The following is a 25,324-nucleotide window of genomic DNA, read 5'->3' as shown; positions in this document are numbered from 1 at the left end:
TTTTGAGGGCAAGAATATTTTCTATGGTGAATTAGGACCCCTCCCCACTTTAAGATGGGGGGCTCCTATACAAACGAAATACAAATTTCATCATAACTCGAAAACTAATCAAGCAAATGGAACCAAATTTGGCATGTGGGTGTTTTTTAAGACAAAATTTTTTTCTATGATGAATTGGGACCCCTCCCTACTGTAGGAGGGGGGGGGCTTCTACACAAAAGAAATACAAATTTCCTCATAACTCTAGAACTAATCAAGCAAATGGAACCAAATTTGGCATGTGGGAGATTTTGGAGTTTTGAATTTATTTTGTGATAGTTAGAGACCTCTCACCCCTGTGGTAGGGGGATATGGACTCTCATACAAATAAAACAGAATTTTTTGCGAAACTCAAAAACTAATCGAACTCGAGAAATTCGAGACTCTTCCATAAAACATTAGTCAATAACAAGACCACAAAAGCTATCTATAGTAACACTAGATCATTCAGGACGAGACGGCCGCGAGTATTGCCGGTGAGCCGCCGTTGGAAGCGCCGCCCACTGGGGGAGGCAACTCCCCGCAGAAATCACTACTGTCTAGGTTTATTTGTTTTCCTAGGTCTACCTGGGTTTCCTGGAATGAGCGACAGCGAGTAAGGATTGGATCGCGGAATGGTACTTTCCACAAAAAAGTTTTTCGTGAAATGGTACATTCCGCTTAAGGTTTTTCGTAAAATGATATTCGGCGAAATGTTGTACAATCATGGCAAATATTACTATCCGCTTTCTGGCTATACAATGAGGGGACAGGGGACTTGTTTTCTACTTTACTGTGAGGAAAAATTGCAAATTTGTATATTAAACTACCCATTCCTGGTAACTAATAAGCATTGACATAAGCAGCAAATCAGCGTATCTGGCATTTTATACTGCACGTTGTTGTATATTAGCTTTTTGACTGCATAGGTGTTGTAAATTGGCATCCAAAATTGTATTCAAATTCTTCGTGTCGGTAATTAGCTGTAAATTAGCATTGTCAGCACTATAAGAAGGTTATCAGTAAAGTAGCTGTATATTTTGCCAAAATAGCATTTAAGTAGCATTTAAGGCGACTTAAATGCTTATTGGCCTACATTTGAATAGCATTGGTGATGCTTATTGGTTACCTGGGATGCTTTCATAGTTACGTAACTGCCTAAATGAATCATCTAAGGTTGAACTCCTCAGAAACTTGCAAAACTAGAGATTGTGACAAAGATCATCCGAGATTCATGATATATGTACAACACAGGTTATTTTGTGGCAATACGAAGTTTGTCGGGTCAGCTAGTCTATGCCTATAAAAATGGATTTCTGTCTGTCCGTATGTTCCTTATAGAATCGAAAACTACTGAACCGATCGGAGTGAAAGTTTGCATGTAGAGGTTTTTGGGGCCAGGTAAGGTTCTTATGATGGTTAGAGACCACTCCCTCCACTAAAATGGGGGGCTCCTATACAAATGAAACACGAATTTCTGCATAACTCGAGAACTAATAAAGCAAATGGAACCAAATTTGGCATGAGGGTGTTTTGGGAGACAAAAATTTTTTCTATGGTGAATTGAGACCTCTCCCCTCTTTAGAAGGGGAATTATGACCCCTCTCCCCTTTAAGAGGGGGGACTTCAGCCCCACGCAGAAATCACCTCTATCTAAATTTATTTATTTTCCTAGATCTACTGACCTCTATTACTTTCCTTCAGTCGGGTCACTCCTGCGAAATGGTACTTTCTACGAAAAGATTTTCCATGGAATGGTACATCCCGCGTAAGGTGTTTCACGAAATGGTATTCTGCGAAACTCTATATTCCGCGTAGTGGTCAACCGAGAATTGGTGTTCCACAAAATGGTATTCGGCGAAATGGTTTGTAATGATGGCGAATATTTAAATGTTATCCACTCTATTTTATCAGGCTAAGCAATGGGGGGAGTTGTTTTCTACTTCACTGTGAGGAAAATTTATATATTAAAATACCCATGAACTCCCCAGAAACTTGCAAAACTCGAGATTGTGACAAAGGTCATCCGAGATTCACGATTTATGTACAACACAGTTTAATTTGTGGCAATACGAAGTTTGTCGGGTCAGCTAGTCTATGCCTATAAAAATGGATTTCTGTCTGTCTGTGCGTATGTTCCTTATAGAATCGAAAACTACTGAACCGATCGGCGTAAAAATTTGCATGTAGGTAGGGGTTGTTGTAGCCGGGAAAGGTTCTTATGATGGTTAAAGAACCCTCTAGACTCTTCCATTCAGACCAAAAACTATCTGCAGCCCCCCGCAGAAATCCCCTCTGTCAAGGTTTATTTGTATTCCTAGGTCTACTGATCTCTATTACTTTCCGAGTAAGGAGAGGATCACCCCGAGGATCGAAATGGTACTTTCCACGAAAAAGTTTTCCGTGAAGTGGTACATTCCGCGTAAGGTTTTTCGCGAAATGGTATTCGGCGGCATGTTCTACAATCACGGCGAATATTTAAGTGCTATCAGCTTTATTTTATCTAGTTAAGTAACGGGGGGGATTGTTTTCTACTTTAGGAAAATTTGTAAATTAAACTACCCATACTATCATACTGACGTAACTGCCAAAATGAATTATCTAACGTTGAGCTCCTCAGAAACTTGCTAAACTCGAGATTGTGACAGATTAACGATTTATGTACAACACATTTTAATTTGTGGCAATACGAAGTTTGTCGGGTCAGCTAGTAATACATAAAAAAGGTGTGCAATTATAATTGGCTTTATTTATTCCATGATAATGTACAATATATGAAGGACGTAATACGTCTTTTCTACTACTGTAATTGAGGTTACATGACTAATAATTACGCTGGTATGTCTCTTTTCATTACAGGTTTTCCACATTTGAAGACTTCCTTCGGATCAGCCACTAGTCCTTGCTTACCAGGTAAGATTCTGATTTTGTCAGCTCCCGCTTTTGTCCGCTTTTTGGTTTTGTTCAACATTTATGCTTCAAAACATGGATTTTTTAGCTTTTCATTCTATTTGATGCTATTTCGATACCTTGTGGAGAGCAATAACAAAAATGTAAATCCATTTTTCACGTGATTTTTCACGCGTAGCATGTAGTACTTTATATGTGAAGCTTACCGAACTCTCATACATTATGCAACGTAACTTGCGCGTCTGATTTGTCTCACAAAAATTATGTTACTTGATCCAGTAGATAAATGTCAAGTTGAGTCAAGTGTTGACAAAAAATTTGATTTAAATTCGTAGAAAAACAATAAAATTGTTAATATTCTATGTACGGTTTTATTTTCTTGATAGATTATGCACACGAACACTCGAGAAAATATTGCCAGTAATGTTTTATGGGCTTAACGGGCAACTATATATATCACCATTTTTTAAAGTTTTCAACTATTTTTTGAACAAAAAGTATAAAGGTCTGTGCCTACGAGCACGAACACAATTCGACCATGCCTAACATTTTTCAAACGTTCAACAGTCCGTTACCTATCCTAATGATATGCTGTAGTGCTGTAGTGAATTACTTACTTACTTATGTGTCCATGTGCTGTAGTGAATGCCTTCAAATATCATTTTTATCAATTTGCATATCATTTTTAACAGTTGATAGTTCCACTGAGATCAGACCACACTTGCACATTCTTTAAAGATGAGCGGTGATATTGTACAGTGGACCCCCGTTCGTTTGAACGATTCCTCATGCAAACTAACGGGGTTACTTTTTAATTTGAACAACTGGTAACCCGAAATATGCTGAAACCTGTGTGAACTGGCCGCCCTGCTCTTTGTTATTGTTTTGGTGGTTTGTTTTAGTTGGCAGTTGCAAGTGCGAATATTGCATTTTCCGATCGGATTTCTCTCTTAATCGTTAGGAAAACGAAATGTGAAACCGATTAAACACGCTAGGTCAGTACAAACGAATCGTGTTTATGTGCATTGTCTGCATGAACAAATGATGTCATGTTGAGAATGACATTTGAACCATTTTTAATTTGCACGTCGTGCAAACCAACGGGGTTCAAATTAAAAAGTGTTCAGATTAAAAATGGTCAAACGAACGGGGGTCCACGGTATTTTGATTATTTTTATTTGATTTTTAGCGCCTTTAGGCCGTTCCCAACGCAAAGTTTCAATTATGTTGTGTGTGTGTGTGTGTGTGTGTGTGTGTGTGTGTGTGTGTGTGTGTGTGTGTGTGTGTGTGTGTGTGTGTGTGTGTGTGTGTGTGTGTGTGTGTGTGTGTGTGTGTGTGTGTGTGTGTGTGTGTGTGTGTGTGTGTGTGTGTGTGTGTGTGTGTGTGTGTGTGTGTGTGTGTGTGTGTGTGTGTGTGTGTGTGTGTGTGTGTGTGTGTGTGTGTGTGTGTGTGTGTGTGTGTGTGTGTGTGTGTGTGTGTGTGTGTGTGTGTGTGTGTGTGTGTGTGTGTGTGTGTGTGTGTGTGTGTGTGTGTGTGTGTGTGTGTGTGTGTGTGTGTGTGTGTGTGTGTGTGTGTGTGTGTGTGTGTGTGTGTGTGTGTGTGTGTGTGTGTGTGTGTGTGTGTGTGTGTGTGTGTGTTACATAAACTTTGTTTTACTTCCCCCGTGATCTCACTTTCCAGTTTTGCAATTAATTTTTGGTCGATGATGATGCAGCGTTTCTTAGTTCAATTTCTGTAAGTTAATGTCAGAAAGCGCCATTTTCCATACATATTCAGTTTAAAGTTTTGTGGCAGTATTTCTGGGTTATTAACAATCCCATATCAGCGACTGTTTCATTAAAGCCGCAACGACAGATCGCGCGCAATAATGGGAGCTTCGTTTATATATGCCTGTTTCAAGGGGTCGGTCACTCGGCACAACTGTTTTTATGTTAGGCGATTTGATACGAGCCGAACTGTGCCAATGCTGTACCGAAAATGCCGAACTGGAAGATTTGTTAAATTCGTTATAATCTGATAGATCTGGCTACCGTGCGAGATGATTTTGACTACTGGCAGTGCTCTCATTTCATATGTAAAATTGAACCGGAGGTGTGCCGCTAGATATCTCTGGAGTGCCGCGGCACAATGTGCTGTGTATCCGACCCCTTGGCCTATTTACTATTTACTTTCAGGAATCGCATACGTTATAATCAATCATGAATAACAGTTGATACCGGTTTTGCAAGTCGTCTAACGCCCGTGGCCCTTGTTCTCATAGCTCTTTGTAATTTGTCGGGTTTAGTGAATAAGTTGGATTTGTACTGGTTGTCGGAAAGCCCAAAATTTGACCTGCACCACCTGGTTTCAGAAACCCCTACATGCCAAATTTGGTTCCATTTGCTTGATTAGTTCTCGAGGTGGGGTCGCTAACCATCAAACCTTCCCTGGCCCCAAAAATCCGTACACATAAATTTTCTAAGTTTCCACAACGATCGGTTCAGTAGTAAGGTCAAGCTCTCTTAAATACGGGTTATGTACAAAATCGATGTTTCGGTTACCGCCCTGTTAACATCGTGGTACGATACTGGTCTAGCAAGCCAATCATCGTATGTTCGAATCTCGGCTAGGCGGTGATGCTAGATAGAATTAGTAGGATTTTTGCACTAGCCCCGTAACTGTCCTGTACTCTAACAGCCGGCCACGAAGTCTGTCGATAGAGAAGGGTCAAGTCTTAGAAAGACATTGAAGCCCAAGACTTTGCTTTTTTAATATCTCGGTTGTGTGGTCAGTAAACGACCCGAGCTCTATATTCGGCAGACTCCACAGAACACTGCTAGTGTACATATACCGGTCCCAAATTCACTGTCTTTAAAAGAAAAACCCAATAAAGTGATACACAGCGACAGAGTTGCCTTGCAATATTAACGGGATATGAGCAGTCATTAATTTTTCATCAGAAAGCTCAATTTCAGAAGCAGTTTTTAGGTCCAAAACAGGGGCTCTGTTTTCAAAAATATATTCATTGGATTCTTCTTGTCAATCTGAACACAGTGAATACATTTGCATGAACTGAATTTTTATTTCAAACAAAAAACTGCTTTTGAAATTTAAAATATCGACTCATTTCACCTTAATGCAATGTGATGCTCCAAAGTTATGTATTTAATGTGCGAAAGAACTTCATCCTGTCATTGGGATGACATGTACTGACAAAAATATTTAAAACAGAGTTATATCCGTGTTTCAGATTCGGTCAAAAGTAGAACAGAACTGTCGAGCAGTTGTAAATTCGTTCCAAATACCCGATTTAATCCACCTAGTGGTGAAAGGAACCTTTGTTATACAGTCTTACTTGCTATTTGAGATAGAAATCGACACGTCTTCGGAACATAATTCATCTATTGGTTATCGTTGCGTAGTGCATAAAATTTTTGAAAATTGAATTGAATAGGAACACTTTTAAATTTTGATAGATCTTTTTTTCATGAAATTGCTGAGTAACGATAAGTAAGTTATTATTAACCTGAGTAAGTGCAAATAAAAGTAAGTTGTAAGAGGAAATCTTATTCTTTAACATATACATTGTCTAGTAAAGGTCTAGTTTATAGGTTTTTGAGCTATGCATAGTTTCCTGTAATGCCATTCTATTTGAATCACATCAGTAGAGTTTTCTTGAATAATTTTCATCAATTTTTATTAACCTTCGGTTACTCACGCTGTTGTATTTTGTACAACAGGTGTAGGTTTTTCAACGCCATATTGTTATAAAATTACAAAACATTGTTTAACTAACGTATATTCTTCAATCAACTTATCAATGCATTAATAATTTAAATTGTTGGGAAAATGTATGCAGCAAAACTATCAGCAAATGTAAAATATTTAAAATGTTTCGTCTGCTGGTAGTCGAGTAATTCGTAGTCAAAATTAGGGTATTCTTTATAATGAAAGTTCTACAGTTCCTAAACAAGCAAAAATACAGGTATACTATTTTCAGCAAAGTTTTGTATTTTTACTATTTGTACAATTTTATGTACTACAAAAATCTTACAACAATTACGAAAAGAGCCAAAAATAGAAAAACTGATTTTACAAATTCATATACAATAAATAAGATTTTTCTAGCTTTGCTGCTGAGATAGAAGGTTACTGTCTTTAGCAAAATTTCTTGTAATAATATGCTCTATAACTTTGCAGAACACATCAATGTGTTATATTGACACTGCTGAAAAATATTTTTTTATTTCACTTTTAGGGGGATCAATAAAAATTTAAGTTCCACCAGACGATAGAGCTTTCAATTTCAAGAAACTCTTCCAAAGGTTCGATAAACCTAAAACCAAGTTTTCCCCGTCAAAGTTCTAATTCACACTTTTTCTTTGGTTTGGGGCTATTTTGCGCGCGAGTAACTGTGTTACAAAAGTTGGCGCGAGTGTTCGAGGGTTAATATTTTTTGACCGGTAAAACCAATTCTTATGAAATTTTGCATATATATTCGTAGTGTCAAAACCTCTCGTTTGATATTAAAATAATTGAAATTAGGTAAATTATCTTGGTTAAAATCATTATAAATTATTGTTAATATTGGTGTGGTGTCAAAATCAAAATCAAAAAATCATTTAATAGTGATCTATTAGGATATATTATCTTTCAAATGAGACTAATAGCGCATAAATCGGTTTGGCCATCTCTAAGAAACAGGGGATAATTATTACCTTGTCAAAACAGGTTTTTTAAGCATAACTTTTAAACTACTTGTTTATTTTCAATTAAAAATCCTGAACAATTTAGTTTTAATAAGGGCTTTCATTTAATACTAAAATCGTTGAAATCGGTCATGTAGTTCCGGAGAAATCCGTGTCACGTATTTTTCACATTTTTGCTTATAACTTTTAAACGAAACGTCGTATCACGAAACAACTCAATAGTATACTACTAGACAATAATACCTTTCAAACAAAAGTAATAGCGAACGATTTGGTTCAGCCATCTCTGAGAAACAGGCGATAGAAAAAATCATTACACACACACACACACACACACACACACACACACACACACACACACACACACACACACACACACACACACACACACACACACACACACACACACACACACACACACACACACACACACACACACACACACACACACACACACACACACACACACACACACACACACACACACACACACACACACACACACACACACACACACACACACACACACACACACACACACACACACACACACACACACACACACACACACACACACACACACACACACACACACACACACACACACACACACACACACACACACACACACACACACACACACACACACACACACACACACACACACACACACACATAAAAATTGATGAGTTAAAATGTGAAGTGTCGAAATCCTTCATGCTGCAAGGAAATGCGTTACAACCTGCTGAGTATTTTAGCCATGCCCCCTCAAGAAAACAGCAGTTGGCAAACTTGTTCCAGAGCCATCTGATGTCATCGGTTTATGCTATTATTCCAACATATTTCGTTGCAATTGCCATTGGAACACTTTTGTTTAAAAGTAGCTTATTCAACTAATGTATACCTGTATCAATGGAACAAGCGCTTAATAAGCTATTATACAACAAAAATGTTTCTTGTTATTGTATTGATCTTCTGTTCCCAAAGATCTTGCCTGCCGCCCACCAGAGTGGGGTCAGTATTTTGTTTCAAAGGAAACCGTGGATGGTCATTACAGATCTAGACATAAGACGCAACGCAGTGCCAATACCAAGATAAGCCCATGTCGCGTGTCAACTAGAAGAGGCAATGAAGTTCTTTATATGCTACTTGACAAAGACACGTGTTCAGAAGATGTAGAGTGGATTAATGCGAATTATGTGAACGCAAGTGAGTTTCTGAGCATATACCAACCATATATCTATTGACAATAGATGCTCTGAAATACGTTCGTGAGTGGGTTATGAAGGGATTTACAACAGATAATTGATTTTGTTTTTTTTTTATGAATTTGTTTGAAATTTGGTTTTTATGAACTTGTTTGAACTTTGTTGACTGTTTCAATATTCTTTTAATGTCTAACTTTTTAAATAAAACTTGCATTTTAATGTTTCAAAAAATCTTACTAAAATTTTTAACGGGGGAAGGGGGGATTGGCCAGAAGCTTACAAAATCTTATATAGGGCGGAGGGGGGGGGGGGGGGTCTTTCAAAAATGAAAAAAGCCCTTATGTAATTATTGCATGGCCCCATATTTGTATTATATGTATTGATATTGAGCTCACTGAAACTGTTCAGACTGTATCTTCGTCTAAGTCTTAGGCTTTTTTAGGTTAAATTTAATTGGTTTGTTTTAATTGTAGCTTGTTGGGCCAGCATCGTACCCCAAGCTAGCTGGGCGGTCTTAGCGCAGATGCATATTGAATTATAATTTTCGGCTTTGATGTGCGCTACATACTTCTGTTTTGAATCGTCTGTGATTTCCTGTTCAAGCTGTAAATTATTATGTATTATGAAAAGCGACGTACTGACTGAGAACCATTTAATATTTTTCCAATTCATTGAGCATCGGTTATAATTTTATTAAAAAAAATCTTGTTCATCAAGTTTTGCAGAATATATTGCACGGGTCGGTTTGATTTTCCTTGTGAGTTTGCTATCATTTTGTCAATGTTCTCTTAACTACCTATTTAATTTATACAGTTTATTACAACCAGCTTCAGCTAACACTGTTCAATCTGCAGGGCTAGAATAATCAAAAATATTATGGAGAAAGTATTAGTAACAATTTACTATTGTTATTGATGAAATACATACATACAGACCCTTGTTCACAACGCAAATTCTTCCATAACGAAAATGCCGCCGGTTGACAGAAATTATTTGAGCTTTAAATAGGAATTCGAACATCGAAACTTAATCTTGCATGTGAGCCTAATCTGATCGATTATCGTGTTCATTTCACGTGATATTGTAATCTTATTCTGCTTTTTTATAGTAAAAATTAACTTTTTTGAATCGCGCAATGTGAGACCAAAGATCGGTTTTCGTCACCTCTCACCAAACTAAAAATGATAGTGAAAAGTTAAACAAGTTCAAAAATGTACATCTCACAGCACTGATAACTCATCATTATCGAATTACCCCGAGTGCCTTCTATTAGGTAGCAATTTCCAGCTCAGCTATAGTGTCCTCAAATTTCCCTTTCCCCTGTTCCTAGGTCAACCAGACGTGTTTGCACATTTTCTGCAATTTCCCCTTAAAGTGAGTCATGCGCATAACTGACAGTGTTGCTTCATCGTTACGTTTACATAAGCGTGAAAACAGACACATACACAACAATGCCATGAACGAGTGCGAAGCTGTAGAGTAGGTATAATAAGATTGTACAAATTGAGTTTTGCTCTCTTTGCTTTTATTACAATCGTCAAAAGCTAGACATGGAGTCGTCGACAAGCGATGGTAGGTTACAATCGCATTTATTACTCCGTCAAGATGAGCCATGCTGTAATCATTAGGATTTTTACCATTGAAATTTTGCCACCAGAGAAAAAGGAAACGAAAAAAATGGCTGATAATTACCACAGTATATCAGCAGCAAACCGTCGTTTCCGCTTTGCATCTTAATGCAATTCCACGCTTGTTTGTAGTGATGAATTGTGAATGCTGTTAACAACTTAATTTTATTAGGGTTAATACGGCTGGTATGTGTATGTGAATGTACCTATATCCTACCTAATTCAAGAATGTATTTTAAAACAAGTTGTGACGACGTGAGTTCGAAACTGTTATTTAGTGATGGTAATACATGTTATGTATATTGTATATATAAAAGAGATGTAAAAACGAAAGTTTTCCGCATGGTTATAATTAATAACTACAAGGTATATATACATAGCCTTCCCATTTTCCAACAAAAGTTAATCTCAATATTACATGAGTAACAAAAGCTTGGAAAATGTTTAAGCGACTATTGCCATGCAGACTTGTTCGTAAAAAGACGGCTGATGTCAAGCCGTGCGATATAAATATTGAATATATGCATGCTAACATTTTTATTTACTTTATTCAATCATCCGGCCAACAAGGACCTCACAAGTTAATTTTAATTAAAATCATTTATTTGATACAGCTCAATAGAAATTAATATGTTTTATTAAGCAGTTAACGAAGAATAGGAGTAGGATATTAGAGCTAATATGGGATTGAACACGTTGAGAAGGTTTTAAAAAATACTAGTACCCAATCTTGTTCGGGTTTCAAAGTTGACCTTTGTTATGTGCTGAACGATGCTGGTAGAGCAAAAATTGATGTCGAATGTCACTCAGATAGTTCGATTTCATTCAAGTACCATGGACCTCCGTTCGTTTGACCGTTTTTAATCTGAACACTTCTGAATTTGAACCCCGTTCAAAATTTGAACCCCGACGTGCATATTAAAATGGTTTAAATGTCATAATTAACGTGACATCATTTACTTTTACTAAGACAATGCACTAAAACACGATTTGTTCATATCGATCTAGCATGTTTAATCTATTTCACTTTCCGTTTTGTCAACGAATCCGACAAAATCCGACAGAAGAATGAGATATTCGCTGCTTGCAACCGCCAATTACAGTGTGACACATATATATTCGAACAAAAATAATTTTATGCTTACAGCGGCATATACAATTAATACAATCAAACTAAGACCATGTGTATGTGTAGCATCATGACTTAAGTCTTACTTGGCGTAGTTTCATTTTCGTATTGTGTCTCGTTCGGTGTGCACGTACCAAAATTTGAGTTAGGGTCGTTGATAATAAATAAATAAATTGTCAAGCGGTGCTACATGCGCAGAGGTGGGCACCGCTAATCAGCTAACCTCAGCTAACCGCTAACCTTTTAGCCAGCGAGTAGTGCGTTCGCTAGGTTTCAAATCTGTTAGCGCTTTCATTAGCTTCCAATAAGTTAAAGTGCCACTAAATAAACTACTAGCCGCTAATTTTTGAAAATAATAACAAAAATCAGTGTGCGGTTTCTTACAAATTGATAAAATTGCTCGCTGCTGTTCGCGACGCGAGCAAATATAGTTCATTCATGGCTAGTTGAACTATTTCCAAAATTATTTTCAAAAATTAGTGGCTGGTAGTTTATTTAGTAGTACTTATGTTTATCGGAAGGTAATAGAAGCGCTAGCACATTTAAAACCTAGCGAACGTGCAACTCGCTGGCTAAAATGTTAGCGGTTAGCTGATTAGCGGTGCCCACCTCTGTACATGCGGTACCATTTTTCGTGACCTCAAACATCACCGCATAAAAAGAGGATTTGTATACTATACACTAAAAAGATTTGTCGAGACGGAATCTGCTGAAAACCGTAAAAAACAGAAGAAAATGAAGTGTTAGAACTGCAGAGGTTAAAAAGGTTATTCAAGAATGAATTCGTCGCACGTCCGCACGTCCGGATATGAAGGCATTCAAAAAAGGTAAAATCCATGGATTAACAGGAGCAACAAAACAAAAACGGCAGGAAAGATGCAAATTGCTGCTCTGTCGGCACGATGTTTCAGGAGTGATCTATCCAGATCAGAATTTGTTTGTTCTTCAAACACCGCATCGTGCTCAAAATGATCAGTTGTGGTCGGTTTCGATCATGGACATTCCAAAGCACAAACGGAATGTACTACGATACCAAAATTCATTAACGGTCATGGTATGGGGAGGCATTTCAAAGAAATGGAAACTTCCTCTTGTATTTATTGACAAGGGTGTGAAAGTTAATGGAAAATACTATTTGGAAATGGTCTTAGAACAAAATTTTATACCTTACGTTCGGGGAATGTATGGTGAAGAAGATTACGGCTTTCAACAGGATGGAACTCCAGCCACACTGAAAATCTTGTGAAGACGTGGTGCAAAGCCAATCCGACGGATTTCATATCGAAAGAGGGTTGCCTTCAAGTCATATGTGTCACACTGTAAATTAAACCACCGAAACAATGGCAAAGAGCAGGGCGGCCAGTTAATACAAGTTTCAGCATATTTAGGGTTGCCAGTAGTTCAAATTGGTTAGGTATTGGGCCTCGGAGTACACAAAATGATTGGTTTGATGGGGAATGCCAACAAGCGGTGGATGAGAAAAAAAATGCTTGGAAAAATTATCTAAGTATTGCCACTAGAGAGAACCTGGCCAAGTACCGACGAGCTAGGAACCAGTTGACCACGATCCTGAGGAGAAAAAAGCGCCAAAAGGAGGACAGAGATCGTGAAGAATTAGAGCAACTATTCCGAGCTAATGACACGCGCAAGTTTTATGAGAAGGTGAACCAAACTCGGAAGGGCTACACACCGAAACCTGACATGTGTAGGGACGAGGGAGGGAATCTAATTACAAACGAGCGCGAGGTGGTCGACAGGTGGAAGCAGTTCTTCGATGAACACCTCAATGGCGAAGTCGCAGAAGGAGGCGGAACGGAAATTAACCTAGGAGCGCCCATGGAAGATAGTGATGTCCTAGCACCTGATCTCCAAGAAGTCAAACGAGAAATCAGGCTGCTGAAGACCAATAAAGCCGCTGGGAAGGACCGCCTACCGGCAGAGCTTTATAAACATGGCGGGGAAACGCTAGCAAAGGCTCTACACTGGGTTATTTGGAGGATTTGGGAGGAGGAAAAGCTACCGGAGGAATGGATGGAAGGAGTGGTTTGTCCCATCTACAAAAAGGGTGATCGGCTAGACTGCTGCAACTATCGTGGTATTACGCTGGTAAACGCCGCCTACAAGGTACTCTCCCAGATCCTGTTACGCCGGCTGTCACCGATAGCACAAGGTTTCGTAGGGAATTATCAGGCGGGTTTCATGGGGGCTCGCGCAACTACGGACCAAATGTTTACTATCCGACAGATCTTGCAGAAATGTCGGGAGTACAACGTGCCCACGCATCACATCTTTATCGATTTCAAAGCAGCATACGATACAGTCGATCGAGACAAGCTATGGCAGATAATGCACGAATACGGTTTTCCGGACAAACTGACGCGACTGATCAGAGCTACATTGGATCGAGTGATGTGTTTCGTACGCATCTCTGGGACACTCTCGAGTCCCTTCGAGACGCGACGAGGGTTGAGACAAGGTGACGGTCTATCCTGCATGCTGTTCAACATCGCTCTTGAGGGGGTGATCCGACGAGCGGGCATTGAAACGAGAGGCACGATTTTTACCAAGAGTAGCCAACTTCTAGGCTTTGCAGATGACTTCGATATCATTGCCAGGAACTTTGCGACGGCGGAGGCAATCTACGCCAGACTGAAAGCGGAGTCTAGGAGAATTGGGCTAAAAATAAATGCGTCGAAGACCAAATACATGAAAGGAAGAGGCTCAAAGGAAACAAATGCGCGCCTCCCACGGACGGTAACCGTTGACGGCGACGAACTAGAAGTGGTAGAAGAGTTCGTGTATTTGGGATCGCTGGTGACCGCGGACAACAACACTAGTAAGGAGATCCAGCGGCGCATCCAAGCGGGAAATCGGGCCTACTTTGCCCTTCGCAAAACGCTGCGATCAGGAAGCATACGCCGCCGCACGAAGCTAACAATGTACAAAACCATTATTAGACCGGTAGTTCTTTATGGACTTGAAGCCGTGACGCTGCTTACGGAGGACATACGCGCCCTTGCCGTGTTTGAGCGGAAAGTGCTGCGGACGATATTTGGCGGAGTACAAACTGAAAGCGGAGAGTGGCGGACGCGTATGAATCACGAGCTACAGGCACTGCTTGGGGAGACTCCCATCGTACATCTAGCGAAAGTTAGCAGGCTACGGTGGGCCGGACACGTCGTAAGGATGCCGGACGACAGTGCGACGAAAATGGTCCTCTTCAACAACCCCACCGGCACCAGGAACAGGGGGGCCCAACGTGCACGATGGCTCGACCAGGTCGAAAGCGATTTGCGACTTCTGAGACGACTAGGAAATTGGCGACGAGTGGCCCAAGACCGAGTTGAATGGAGACGAGTGCTTGAAACAGCACGAGCCACCCCGGCTCTATGCTGCTGAAGAAGAAGAAGAAGTAGTTCAAATTGAAAACTAACCTCGTTAGTTTGCATGACGAATCCTTAAAATTAGCGAGAGTCTACGGTAAGCTAATTTGCACATAACATTGAATACGTTTTTTCAAACCATTACACCTGACAGCAAATCACTAAAATTCAAATTTTTCACTAAGGAAGTTTGGCGATAAACAAAGAAACAAACCAGGTGTCTCATATTTTTGGGTTAAGGAAGTTAAACGGATAAGGAATATTTTTTTCGGCAAGGGGTAGGCATAGTGTTACAGACAATTCAAGGCATGTAGAGTCACCTGCAACTACTTTAGATGCCAAAAAGTGTATCTGAGAAGCGTCTACATCATTTTTGGCATCCGAAAATTTGCCAAAACGTCCGCAACTATTTATCTTTCGATATTTTTTTACCAAATTTTGGAATTTTCCCGAAAATCTTTTCTATTTTCAAAATAACTACAAATCATAGCCATACATCATATGATTTCGAGTTATGCCGGTGTTTTTGGGGGAACGCAACATGACTTTTTTAGAAACTGTTGTTAAATATTCTAAATTTGTTTGAAACATGTTGGTTTTTATCAAATCATCGACTGTAGTCATATCAGTTACTATGCTGCTGTTACAAGCCATGGCGCCTACCATCCGGATCCGGGGGGACACTATAAATCCGGAACCGGTTCCCATAGAGGAAAATTACAGCAACAGTAAAATATGTCATGTCGCACATCAAAACATCAACACTTGACAAAATAACGATTGGCGACCATCTCGAGTGTCTCAAAGGCCATATGACCGATTTCATGTTCTGGACAAGTTTCTTCGGAATCCGTACCATGCTTGGATCATAAAAGAAAATCTCCCCGAGCCCGGTAACGATCTTAACAAATCTGAAAATCGTGTTTTTACAGGAGAGGCGTTTTATTACACAGGAGCGGCGTACATCGGTGGAGCGGATGCAGGGCATCTTAATAAAAGTCCTTAAAACATGGAACCTATCTGAATATGTGAACAGATGCAGCATCATGTTGCTCTGTATCACTCTCAAAATACTCTGCAAGGTCTTTATCCATTCCAGGAGAAAATTAACGCTGATATGTAGACAATTCCTCCAATTCCACAGTAACTGTATAACCGATTGAGGGAGGAAGTTTACCAACGATATAAACACATGGATCAGAATGGCCAGTGGTGCCTTTGTTTGGCGCTCAAATCATATCCTTTCACTGAACAAAACAAGAATTTTCAATTCAAACGTGAAATATTTTCTATTGTACGTGAGAGATTGTACGAGAAGTGGTGCGTTTCGGCGAAGATAACACGCAAACTACAGATCTTCGTAAATCGTTCTCAGCGATACATTATTCAGGTTTAGTGGCTTCGCACATGGATATCAAATTCGGAACATCATCGTCGACATCATCTGGAACTATATGGAAGTAAGAGGAGATGAGCGAAAGAAATTGATTGAGTTCTCTTGTGACAGCTCACTCGATTAAATAAATACGTTTAAATAAATAACGAAAAATAGTATACTCATTTGTGCGCCGCCACCCTTTGCCTGCACAGACCTAGTAGAGACATTAAAAATAAATACTGAAAATAACAGTAAGTTGAACTAATATGAAGTTTGTTATAAAAATCGGGCATAGATTAGTTTAGGGACGAACCAAATTTTTGCCATCCGATAGATCTGGCAGAAATGTTGGGAGTATAGTGTTACCGCGCTTCACGTATTTATTGATTTCACAGCAGCATACGATACAGTCGATCAATTACAGTTATGGCACGAACACAGTTTTCCGGACAAATTAACGCGACTGATAATAAATACACTGGATCGAGTGATACGTTACGCACGGATCTCCGGGACACTCTCGAGTCCCTTCGAGACGCGACAAGAAATAAGTCAAGGTGATGGGTTATCTTGCATCGCTCTTGAGGAGGTGATTCGGAAAGCGGGCACAATTTTTTTTAGGAAAGGTAGCCAACTGCTTAGCTCTCATTTTTCGAGTTCTTTAGGTTATAGAGCTCACAGGCAATTGATTTAATTCAAAAATTTTTGGTTCAAGTCCATTAATTTTTTTTGCCCCCCCGATTTTCAACGCAGGGTGGGGACAAAAACTTTAGTTTGCAATAGCCTGATGGCAGAATCATTACTTCAAATAAACTGAGAAAATAGTCTGAATATCAAACTAAAACTGAGTATTACGTCTTACGTGATCATTTCGTACATCCAATGTGGATGTGTACCTTGAAATTTTTCGTTCAAAAATCTATCAACTATCAACAACTGCTAAATATTGTTGTCGTTGGTCTCTTATCCGGCATCCTTGCTACGTGCCCAGTCCATTGAAGCCTGCCGTGTTTTAGTCGCTTCATAACATTCTCAACATTATATACTTGGCATATTTCATGAGTCATGCGCCTGCACCACACTCCATCGTCTAATATTGAGAAGAATTGATCTTGACGGGATCTTACGCTGAAAAACGCCTGGAGCTCGTCGGTCGCTCTCTTTCAACGTCCACGCTTCGTGACCGTAGAGTACCACCAGGAGAATTAGCGTCTTATAGAGTGTGAATTTTGTTCAAAATTGCAGGTTACCATCTATCACCACCACAGTTCCAACACTCAAATTCATGGTAAGCCTTATGCTTAAGATGCGTGTGCGCTTCTTGCACAACTCTGCACTTAACACCGATGATATCGATGTCGTCCGCAATCCCTAGAATCTAATGAGATTTCGTGATGATGGTACCGCTTCTCTGCACGCCTGTCCTTCGAATAGCACCTTCTAGTGCAATATTGAACAGCAAAAAAGAGGGCAAGACAAATGCCGATGGGGCAATGATTAGAGATATGGTTCGTGGCGAATCGTTCAAATACCTTGGTTTCAGGCAGCTCACCAGTATTCGCCACACCGACATCAAGATAGAGCTGCGGGATAAATTTTTATGTCGACTGAACTGTGTCCTAAAGTCTTCCCTCAATGCGGGGAATAAGGTACGAGTACTGAATACATTTATCATTCCCCTGTTGACCTACAGTTTTGGAGTAGTGAAGTGGAGAATAACTGGCCTAGAAGAACTTGAGAGATGGCGAGAATTCAAACAAGTGGGTATACGCCACCCTCAATCGGCACTGGAAAGATTCACTTTACCATGAGTGGAAGAGGGTGTAGGAATAGTCGATATTCAAGCACTGTGCGTTGCTCAGGTGCGTCAGATGCGTGAATATTTCGTAGAATGCGCAACTCGACACTGCTAGAATATACAGAGCTGTTTGTCCCGCTGGGGCCACAGCGCTATACATCTGTCGCATACAGACTACGACCGCAGATGCAATCTATTGTCGATACAAGAAAATATTGCATCTTAGAAGCAGAAAGCAGTACATAGTGCTCACCCCTACCAATTAAACCGACCCTATGTCGACAAAGTCGCGTGGAACTTATGGCTCTCCCGTGGTGAACTCTCTCTAGTGGTCGAATCTAATATGATAGACATTCAAGAAGGGATTATGCCGACGAAAAATTGTAGGCGGTATATCTGGCATCAGGATATAGAGGATGTATGCTAAATGTGTCATCAACCACAAGAAACCATCGACCACGTTATAGCTGGCTACCTAGTACTAGCAAATGCAACCTATACAGAACGCCACAACAACGTAACAAAGATATTGCAAAGATCTGTTCGAAGGTAAACATTTGGTCCGTCGTGGAGCGTCCCTCTCGAAAACCACACTCATATTCTCTAACAAAGGTTTACTACAACGGCCTCAGATTGAGAAACAGAATACGGCAGAAAATTTTGTATGCAGATTAAACTGTTCGCTACGCTATTATAGACCTTCAATGTTTATAATATAGTAATGGTCGAGTCCGTAATTAGATATGTATTAACATGGAAAAGGTCCACAAACAGTGACATTTTTTGCATTGTAAATCATTTAATCGTTTAATATATCGTTGTTTGCTAAAAAATATTTATAATTGGTAGGTGTTACATACCGAACCAAGTGACATAATTTTGATTTCAACAAAATCGAATTTAAAGTTTGAATGTCTGTTACTTTTGTAGCTCTTAATCGTTCTCAATTTTTTATAAGCTTTTAGTTACGCTTCAACAAAGTCGTCTAATACTATTACTGTAAAAAATCATATTTTAAGGTCAAACGAAAGAAATTTATGAATGGTTGTTTGCAGTTGGTTCACTCTGACTAAATCGAAGAAATTTTTTTTGAAGCTTGGACCACCATGCCTGAACAATTTAATGATAAAATTCTATCAGTAATTTGGTGTGCAGTCGAGGTTAATTTAAACTATAAAATTTACTCAATTAAGTGCACAACTGTTTGTATATGCTGAAGATAGTATTTTGTTTCATAAAACTTACTGTCTAGAATAATATGCAACCTACCTAATAAAATATAAGTATACTATATTCAGCAAAGTTGTGTATTTTTACTATTTGTACAACTTTGTAAAACATGGAAAATACAACTACAAAAAGAGCTAAAATAGAAAAACTGATTTTAACGATTCATATAAAGAAATAGGATTTTTCTATCTTCGCGGAAGAGGTGGATGGTTCTACACCCAAACTGAGAAAAATGCTCTTAAATTTCTATATTAAAACTGATCAAACTAAGTTTTTTATTTTACTTTTGGGGGGATTCATCAAAAGTTGAATTCCACCAAACGATAGAACTTTGATTAAAGCTTTTGAAGCGTCTTACTAGAACACAAACCTGAAATTAAAGAAAAGAAGGAAACTTGAAATCCGCAAGTCGTAGGCGAAATAAGTATCTGTCGCGAATAAATATTAACAGTGGAATTCAATTTGGAAAATGTTTTCTTGTTTTCTTTGATTTCAAATTAAACTTTTAATTTCAGTTCTTCTAGAGGATCCACACACCTAACACCAAGTTTTTCTACTCAAAACTCGAAAGCGCACGTGTGTTTGGTTTTGGACCACTATGCACTTATCCAAAGTCTTGTTTCTTGAACTTAATGTACATCTTTCTCAAGAATCAAACTTTTTTGATGTAGGACTACGTCTTTGTTTACTATACTGGGACTGGGTAGCACTTTGTGAAAACGAAAATAAAGTGTAACGTCTGAATGAAAGATTTCAAATGGTAATAACTACTAAACTACTGAACGAAATTGATCAACTTATATGTCGTTGAATAAATAAAATGACCAGCAATTTTAAGGAGGAGGTTAGAGAGCAATTTTACGGAGGACGTAAGAGGAGCCCCCCCCCCTATACAAATGAAACACAATTTTTTTCAAAACTCGAGAACTAATAAAGCAAATGGAACCAAATTTGGCATGTGACGGTTTTAAAAGGAAGAAATTTTCTATGGTGTACTGAGACCCCTTCCCCTTCTAAGAGGGTGGGCTCCCATACAAATGAAATACGAATTGCCTCATAACTTGAGAACTAATCAAGCAAAAGAAACCAAATTTGGCATGTGGGGATTTTTGGAGGTAAGAATTTTTTCTATGGCATACTGAGACCCTTTCTCCTTCTAAGAGGGGGGCTCCCATACAGCTGAAATTCGAATTTCCTCATAACTCTAGAACTAATCAAGCAAATGGACACAAATTTGGCATGTGGGGGGTTTCGATAGCAGGATTTTTTACTATGGTGTACTGAGACCCATCCGTCTTTTAACACGGGGGGCTTCCATGCAAATGAAAGACAAATTGTCTCATAACTCGAGAACTATTTAAGAAAATGGAACCAAATTTGGCATGTGGGGGTTTTTGGAGGCATGAATTTACTTAATGATGGTTTGAGACCCCTCACTTCTGTGGTGGAAGGATAATGACTTTCATGCAAAAACAGAAATTTTGGCGTATGTGCCATGTGTAACAAGCGGTAAGCTATTAAGTAAACTAGTAAAACGTTCTCGGAGCAAGAGACAGTGAATCCCCAAGTAGCACACTTTTGTCACTTCTGGTTGCTGCAACCTATTTATGACTAAAATCAGTCATTAATCGGTTACCACAACTAGTTTATAACAACTGTGCTAGTAGGGTCGACGCCGCTAACTTACGTGCCTGTTGCCATTCATGTCAAAAAAGAAGGATACTCGAATGGAACGACATATTTGCGATGAACGTGCTTTGGCTTTAATGTTATTTGTAACCAATGGCCCTTTTGAAGGCCACAAGCAAGTTAGAGTAAGGTTATTGAAGCCTGTCAAGCTACGCATAAACATAATATTTAATACAATAATCTGTGGGCTGGTCACTCATTACTATTTCAACCTTTATGATGCACACAAATGATTTTTAAAAGAAATCTCAATGGTTGCAGGCGTCGTATTTCGCTGTTCTCTTTTAAACATTCACTTAAACAATGGCACTCCCAGATTCTTATAAACATACATATACCAGAAATGCAGTTTACATTAGTCTTTGAACTAATGATCTGATATAGTCCTACGTCACCCTTTCGTACAACCCTTAGAGCTGTATACCTTGTAGATTTTGATTTTTGAACAAAGCACAACAAAGGAAACGAATTTTATGACATCGCATTAAAGCATTTATCAACAGTGAATATTTAAAAAGGAATTGTTTTAACTATATTGTTAGACTCGTAGAAACATCTTTCGCATTGGGTATGGGAAATGGTCGTTTTATCAGCAGGGCGCTCCGTAGCCGCAAGGTTATCGATTCTGCGTTGACAAGAGGTGGTGGGTTTGAATCTTAGTAAAACAAGGCCATACGATGTCAAGTGGCTTTAGTATGGGTTTACTCTCAGGCCCCATATCACCCTTCCTTATAATTTAAGTGTACTGGTCAGAGGAACGCAATGTGTCTTCGCCGGCGACAGCTATAATATAGGATTGGCAGTGAGCGATAATGATTATAGCAAAGAGAATGCACTGTAGGTTGAATGAAATAGGGCAACCATCCGTTCCCAAACCGATTATATCGATATTTTATAAGGATAATAAAGTTTTGCTGAATCTTTTGTAGTTACGGCGCTACAATGCTAGTAACTCTTTAGCGACAAAATGAACGTTCATTTAGTTGCTATAGAGGTACTAGCATTGTAGAACCGTAAATACCAAAGATACAGCAAAACTTAATTCAGCAAAATTGTAGATAATAACCAGTTTTACAAATGTCTTATACATTACTTTATCAAATTTTACTCGGCTGAGGCGGTACTGTCAAATGAATCAAAATTGAGTCAAAGCGATCGAACCATGCTTGGTTGTAAATGAATGATAACCCTGATTAATTGGTTACAAAAATTTAAGATGCATGAGATATTTTAGTTGATTTTTTTTTTGGGGTGCTGAATTCAAAACTGATTTCCGTGTTTCTCCATCACGTACAGATTTTTTGCAAATTATGCTTCTTATATGGAAAAGTTACAAATTAGATGGAAAAAATATTATCACAGATTCGTATTAAAAAACCTAAATAAGATCTTTTTCAGTTATTTCAGCAAATTTTTACTTAATAAATACCGGAAAAATACTACCGCACTGAAATTTTTATCTTTACTCTTTTTTTGCCCTTCAACACTGGGTTAATGTAGTCAGGTACGGTCACATAACCGGAGCCACACGCCCTGGCAGGTGTTGTGGGTTCAAATTCGATTATAATCTCTGATTACAGTTTGTTTCGACCCATGCACCTTCCAGCATTGGACAAAAGATAGGAGTCACAACGACAACTGGTTAAGCATAGCTACCTATAACCCCCCTCCCCCTTCCTTTCCACTCTTTCTCCCTCATTCCCTAAAAAATCCTTCTTCATTACTCTCTTATCGTCCCTTTATCAATTGTAGAATCATCGTTTCAAAAAAAAATATTACAATAAATTATGGCTTTCAAAATCACAAAATCACAGATCACAAAAGAAAGCAATCAAAATTTTTTCAAGCCAACATAGAATTTAGAAATTTGATGTTTTAAACAATTTTATGTTACATAATAATCGAAATTAAGGTAAAACATACATTTTTCCAATATTAAAGTATCATTTTTTTATACACTTCGGTATATTGCTTTTCCGAGATTATATTCTGTAATTAAGTGTGTTAATCTGTAATACATTTATTATGTGATTTAGCGTGCATTTCTACCATTACTGAAAACAGGCTTACGGTTTCATCTCACCATCTGAGGAACATGGACGCTGGATCGACAACAACCAGTATTTCAATAATGAATTATTTAAATTATTCCGAAAACCAAGCTACCATAATGACTAATACAAACTCAACTCCCATTGACAGACATCGTTATATCTCGATTCGAACGAAGCACATTTCATTTATACCACAAAATACTTGGCAAACAATACTTTTACATTCCGCCATGATGAACACAAGATTTGTATTACCCAATCCAATTATTTAATCAGCAAAAGTACCAATGGAACCACGGAGCTGGGCTTCACGATATAAAGAGCCACGGTATTTGGCTTGCAGTGTAAATCGGTCCCCTCGGACTGAATTCGCTTGCAAAGAAATGGAAATGAAACGCCAAGCATGGCGTACATAATGTTCAATGCAATAAAATAGAACGAAAAAAACGAACGAGGAGTAGCAAAAAGAGCATGAACGAAACAGTGTTGGTAGAAGGTAGGTTTGAAAAAATAAAACGAATTGAGAATAATGGCATTACAGATATATTCTCTCTAGGGAGTACTTCTCTAAGCAAATCTTTTCATCAATTCAATTTCCTATTATGCAATTTTCCATTACTGAGAATAGCTATACCTGTACATGCATATTTATGTATATACACTAATACTACAGTGAATGATATATTTTAGCAAATCGCTGAATTTTTCATTTAATTTGCTAGAGATTATAACGCTTAACTACTCCATTTCGATTCTAAGAAAATGTATTTGAATTATTGAAGTGTTAGGTTTATATAAAAATGTAGAACAACAACGCGGTATTATATAACTAATTAATTTTCTAGCTAACAATAAAAATAAAATCAAAACTACATGTATTTGTTATAGTTATAGTTAAAGAAAGCAAGAAAAATATTCGTAAAATGAAATGTTTCCTCTGACGACAAGCGCTAAGCAATGTTCATTAAAAAATCCCGTATTTATATTTTATTGCTCCACTGCCCATCTTTGCGTAACAGTTGATTCTTAACAGTTAATTATAACAGCATAACAGGTGATTGTGTTTTTATTAGGTACCGAAGTAAAGTTTAACTAATTTTTTTCTATGGTTTATATGATTCCCCGTAGTCACCGTGGCTCTATGGCTACCGGAATCGATCAGCTAGCTTACACGCTGCTGTTGATGATGATGATTATGATGATGATGATGAGTCTGTAACTGTTAGCTATTCAAAATAAAACATCAATTTCTAGCTAGTTATTAGTTTAGGTATATCCAAAGTAACTTTTTTTTCCATGTTGGGTATTTTTATCACTGCGACCATTTGTTTGATCTATTGTGATATATTCCCCGTTTTATTATGGCTATGTTGTCAAGATGACGCACCACTAGCAGAAGTGATTGTCATTGTTTGACTAATAGCATTTGTCCAGCCCGGTGATGCACTTCGGATGAAGTGCACTACTGCGCTGGGAGTTGTTCTCCAAATATCAGAGGGTTCTAACAGCCCTCTTTCGAAGAACCTTAATCTTTTATTGAGAATTGCCGGACATCGGCATAACAGGTGTTCCGAGTCTTCTTTTTCTATGCCGCAGAAGCGACATATATCATCATGAAGTTTTCCCATTAGCTTCAGATGATAGCAGCTCGGACAATGTCCTGTTATAAGACCAGTATAAATGCTTAGATCTTTCTTCGAAAGCTCCAGTATTTTGCGAGTAATTGAAACGTTTGGAGAGATGAAACGTTTCGACTGCCTATCATTGAAAGTGTTATTCCAATTTGATTCCACTTTCGTACATTCCCATGCTTTTAGCTCCATTTTTAAAGCAGAAGCAGATAAGCAACAGAAGGGCTCAGGTCCTACAAATTGATGAGATGATCCGAGTCTTGCTAGTGCATCAGCTCTCTCATTTCCATCAATTCCACAGTGACCTGGGACCCAGTACAAGTTGACTTGGTTACGACGAGACAATTTTTGGAGTGATTGAATACATTCCCAGACAAGTTTTGATGTGCATGTCGCCGACTTTAGAGCGTTTAGAGCTGCTTGGCTGTCGGACATGATGCATATATTTGAATGTTTATAGTTCCTGCGCAAGCACACAGTCGTACATTCTAGAATTGCTTGTATTTCAGCTTGGAATACAGTTGGCCATCTGCCCATAGAAATTGACATGTCTATTCCTGGGCCAGTGACTCCTGCTCCC

At 38.6% G+C, this 25,324-nt stretch overlaps 1 protein-coding gene across 1 annotated transcript in view; it reads left to right on the top strand.

Annotated features, from left to right (window-relative positions):
* LOC128734502 (visual system homeobox 2-like) overlaps nucleotides 1-25,324 on the top strand; it is a 235,965-nt gene that overhangs the window by 39,329 nt on the left and 171,312 nt on the right. The window contains exon 2 of the mRNA XM_053828736.1: nucleotides 2,878-2,931. Coding sequence (XP_053684711.1) covers nucleotides 2,878-2,931 — 54 coding nt within the window. The remainder of the gene's footprint in view (nucleotides 1-2,877; nucleotides 2,932-25,324) is intronic.

Source organism: Sabethes cyaneus, chromosome 2 (genome assembly GCF_943734655.1).
Source record: "Sabethes cyaneus chromosome 2, idSabCyanKW18_F2, whole genome shotgun sequence".
Lineage (NCBI taxonomy): Eukaryota > Metazoa > Arthropoda > Insecta > Diptera > Culicidae > Sabethes > Sabethes cyaneus.
The sequence above is the reverse complement of the archived record's forward strand: the minus strand, read 5'-3'. Positions and strand labels throughout refer to the sequence as shown.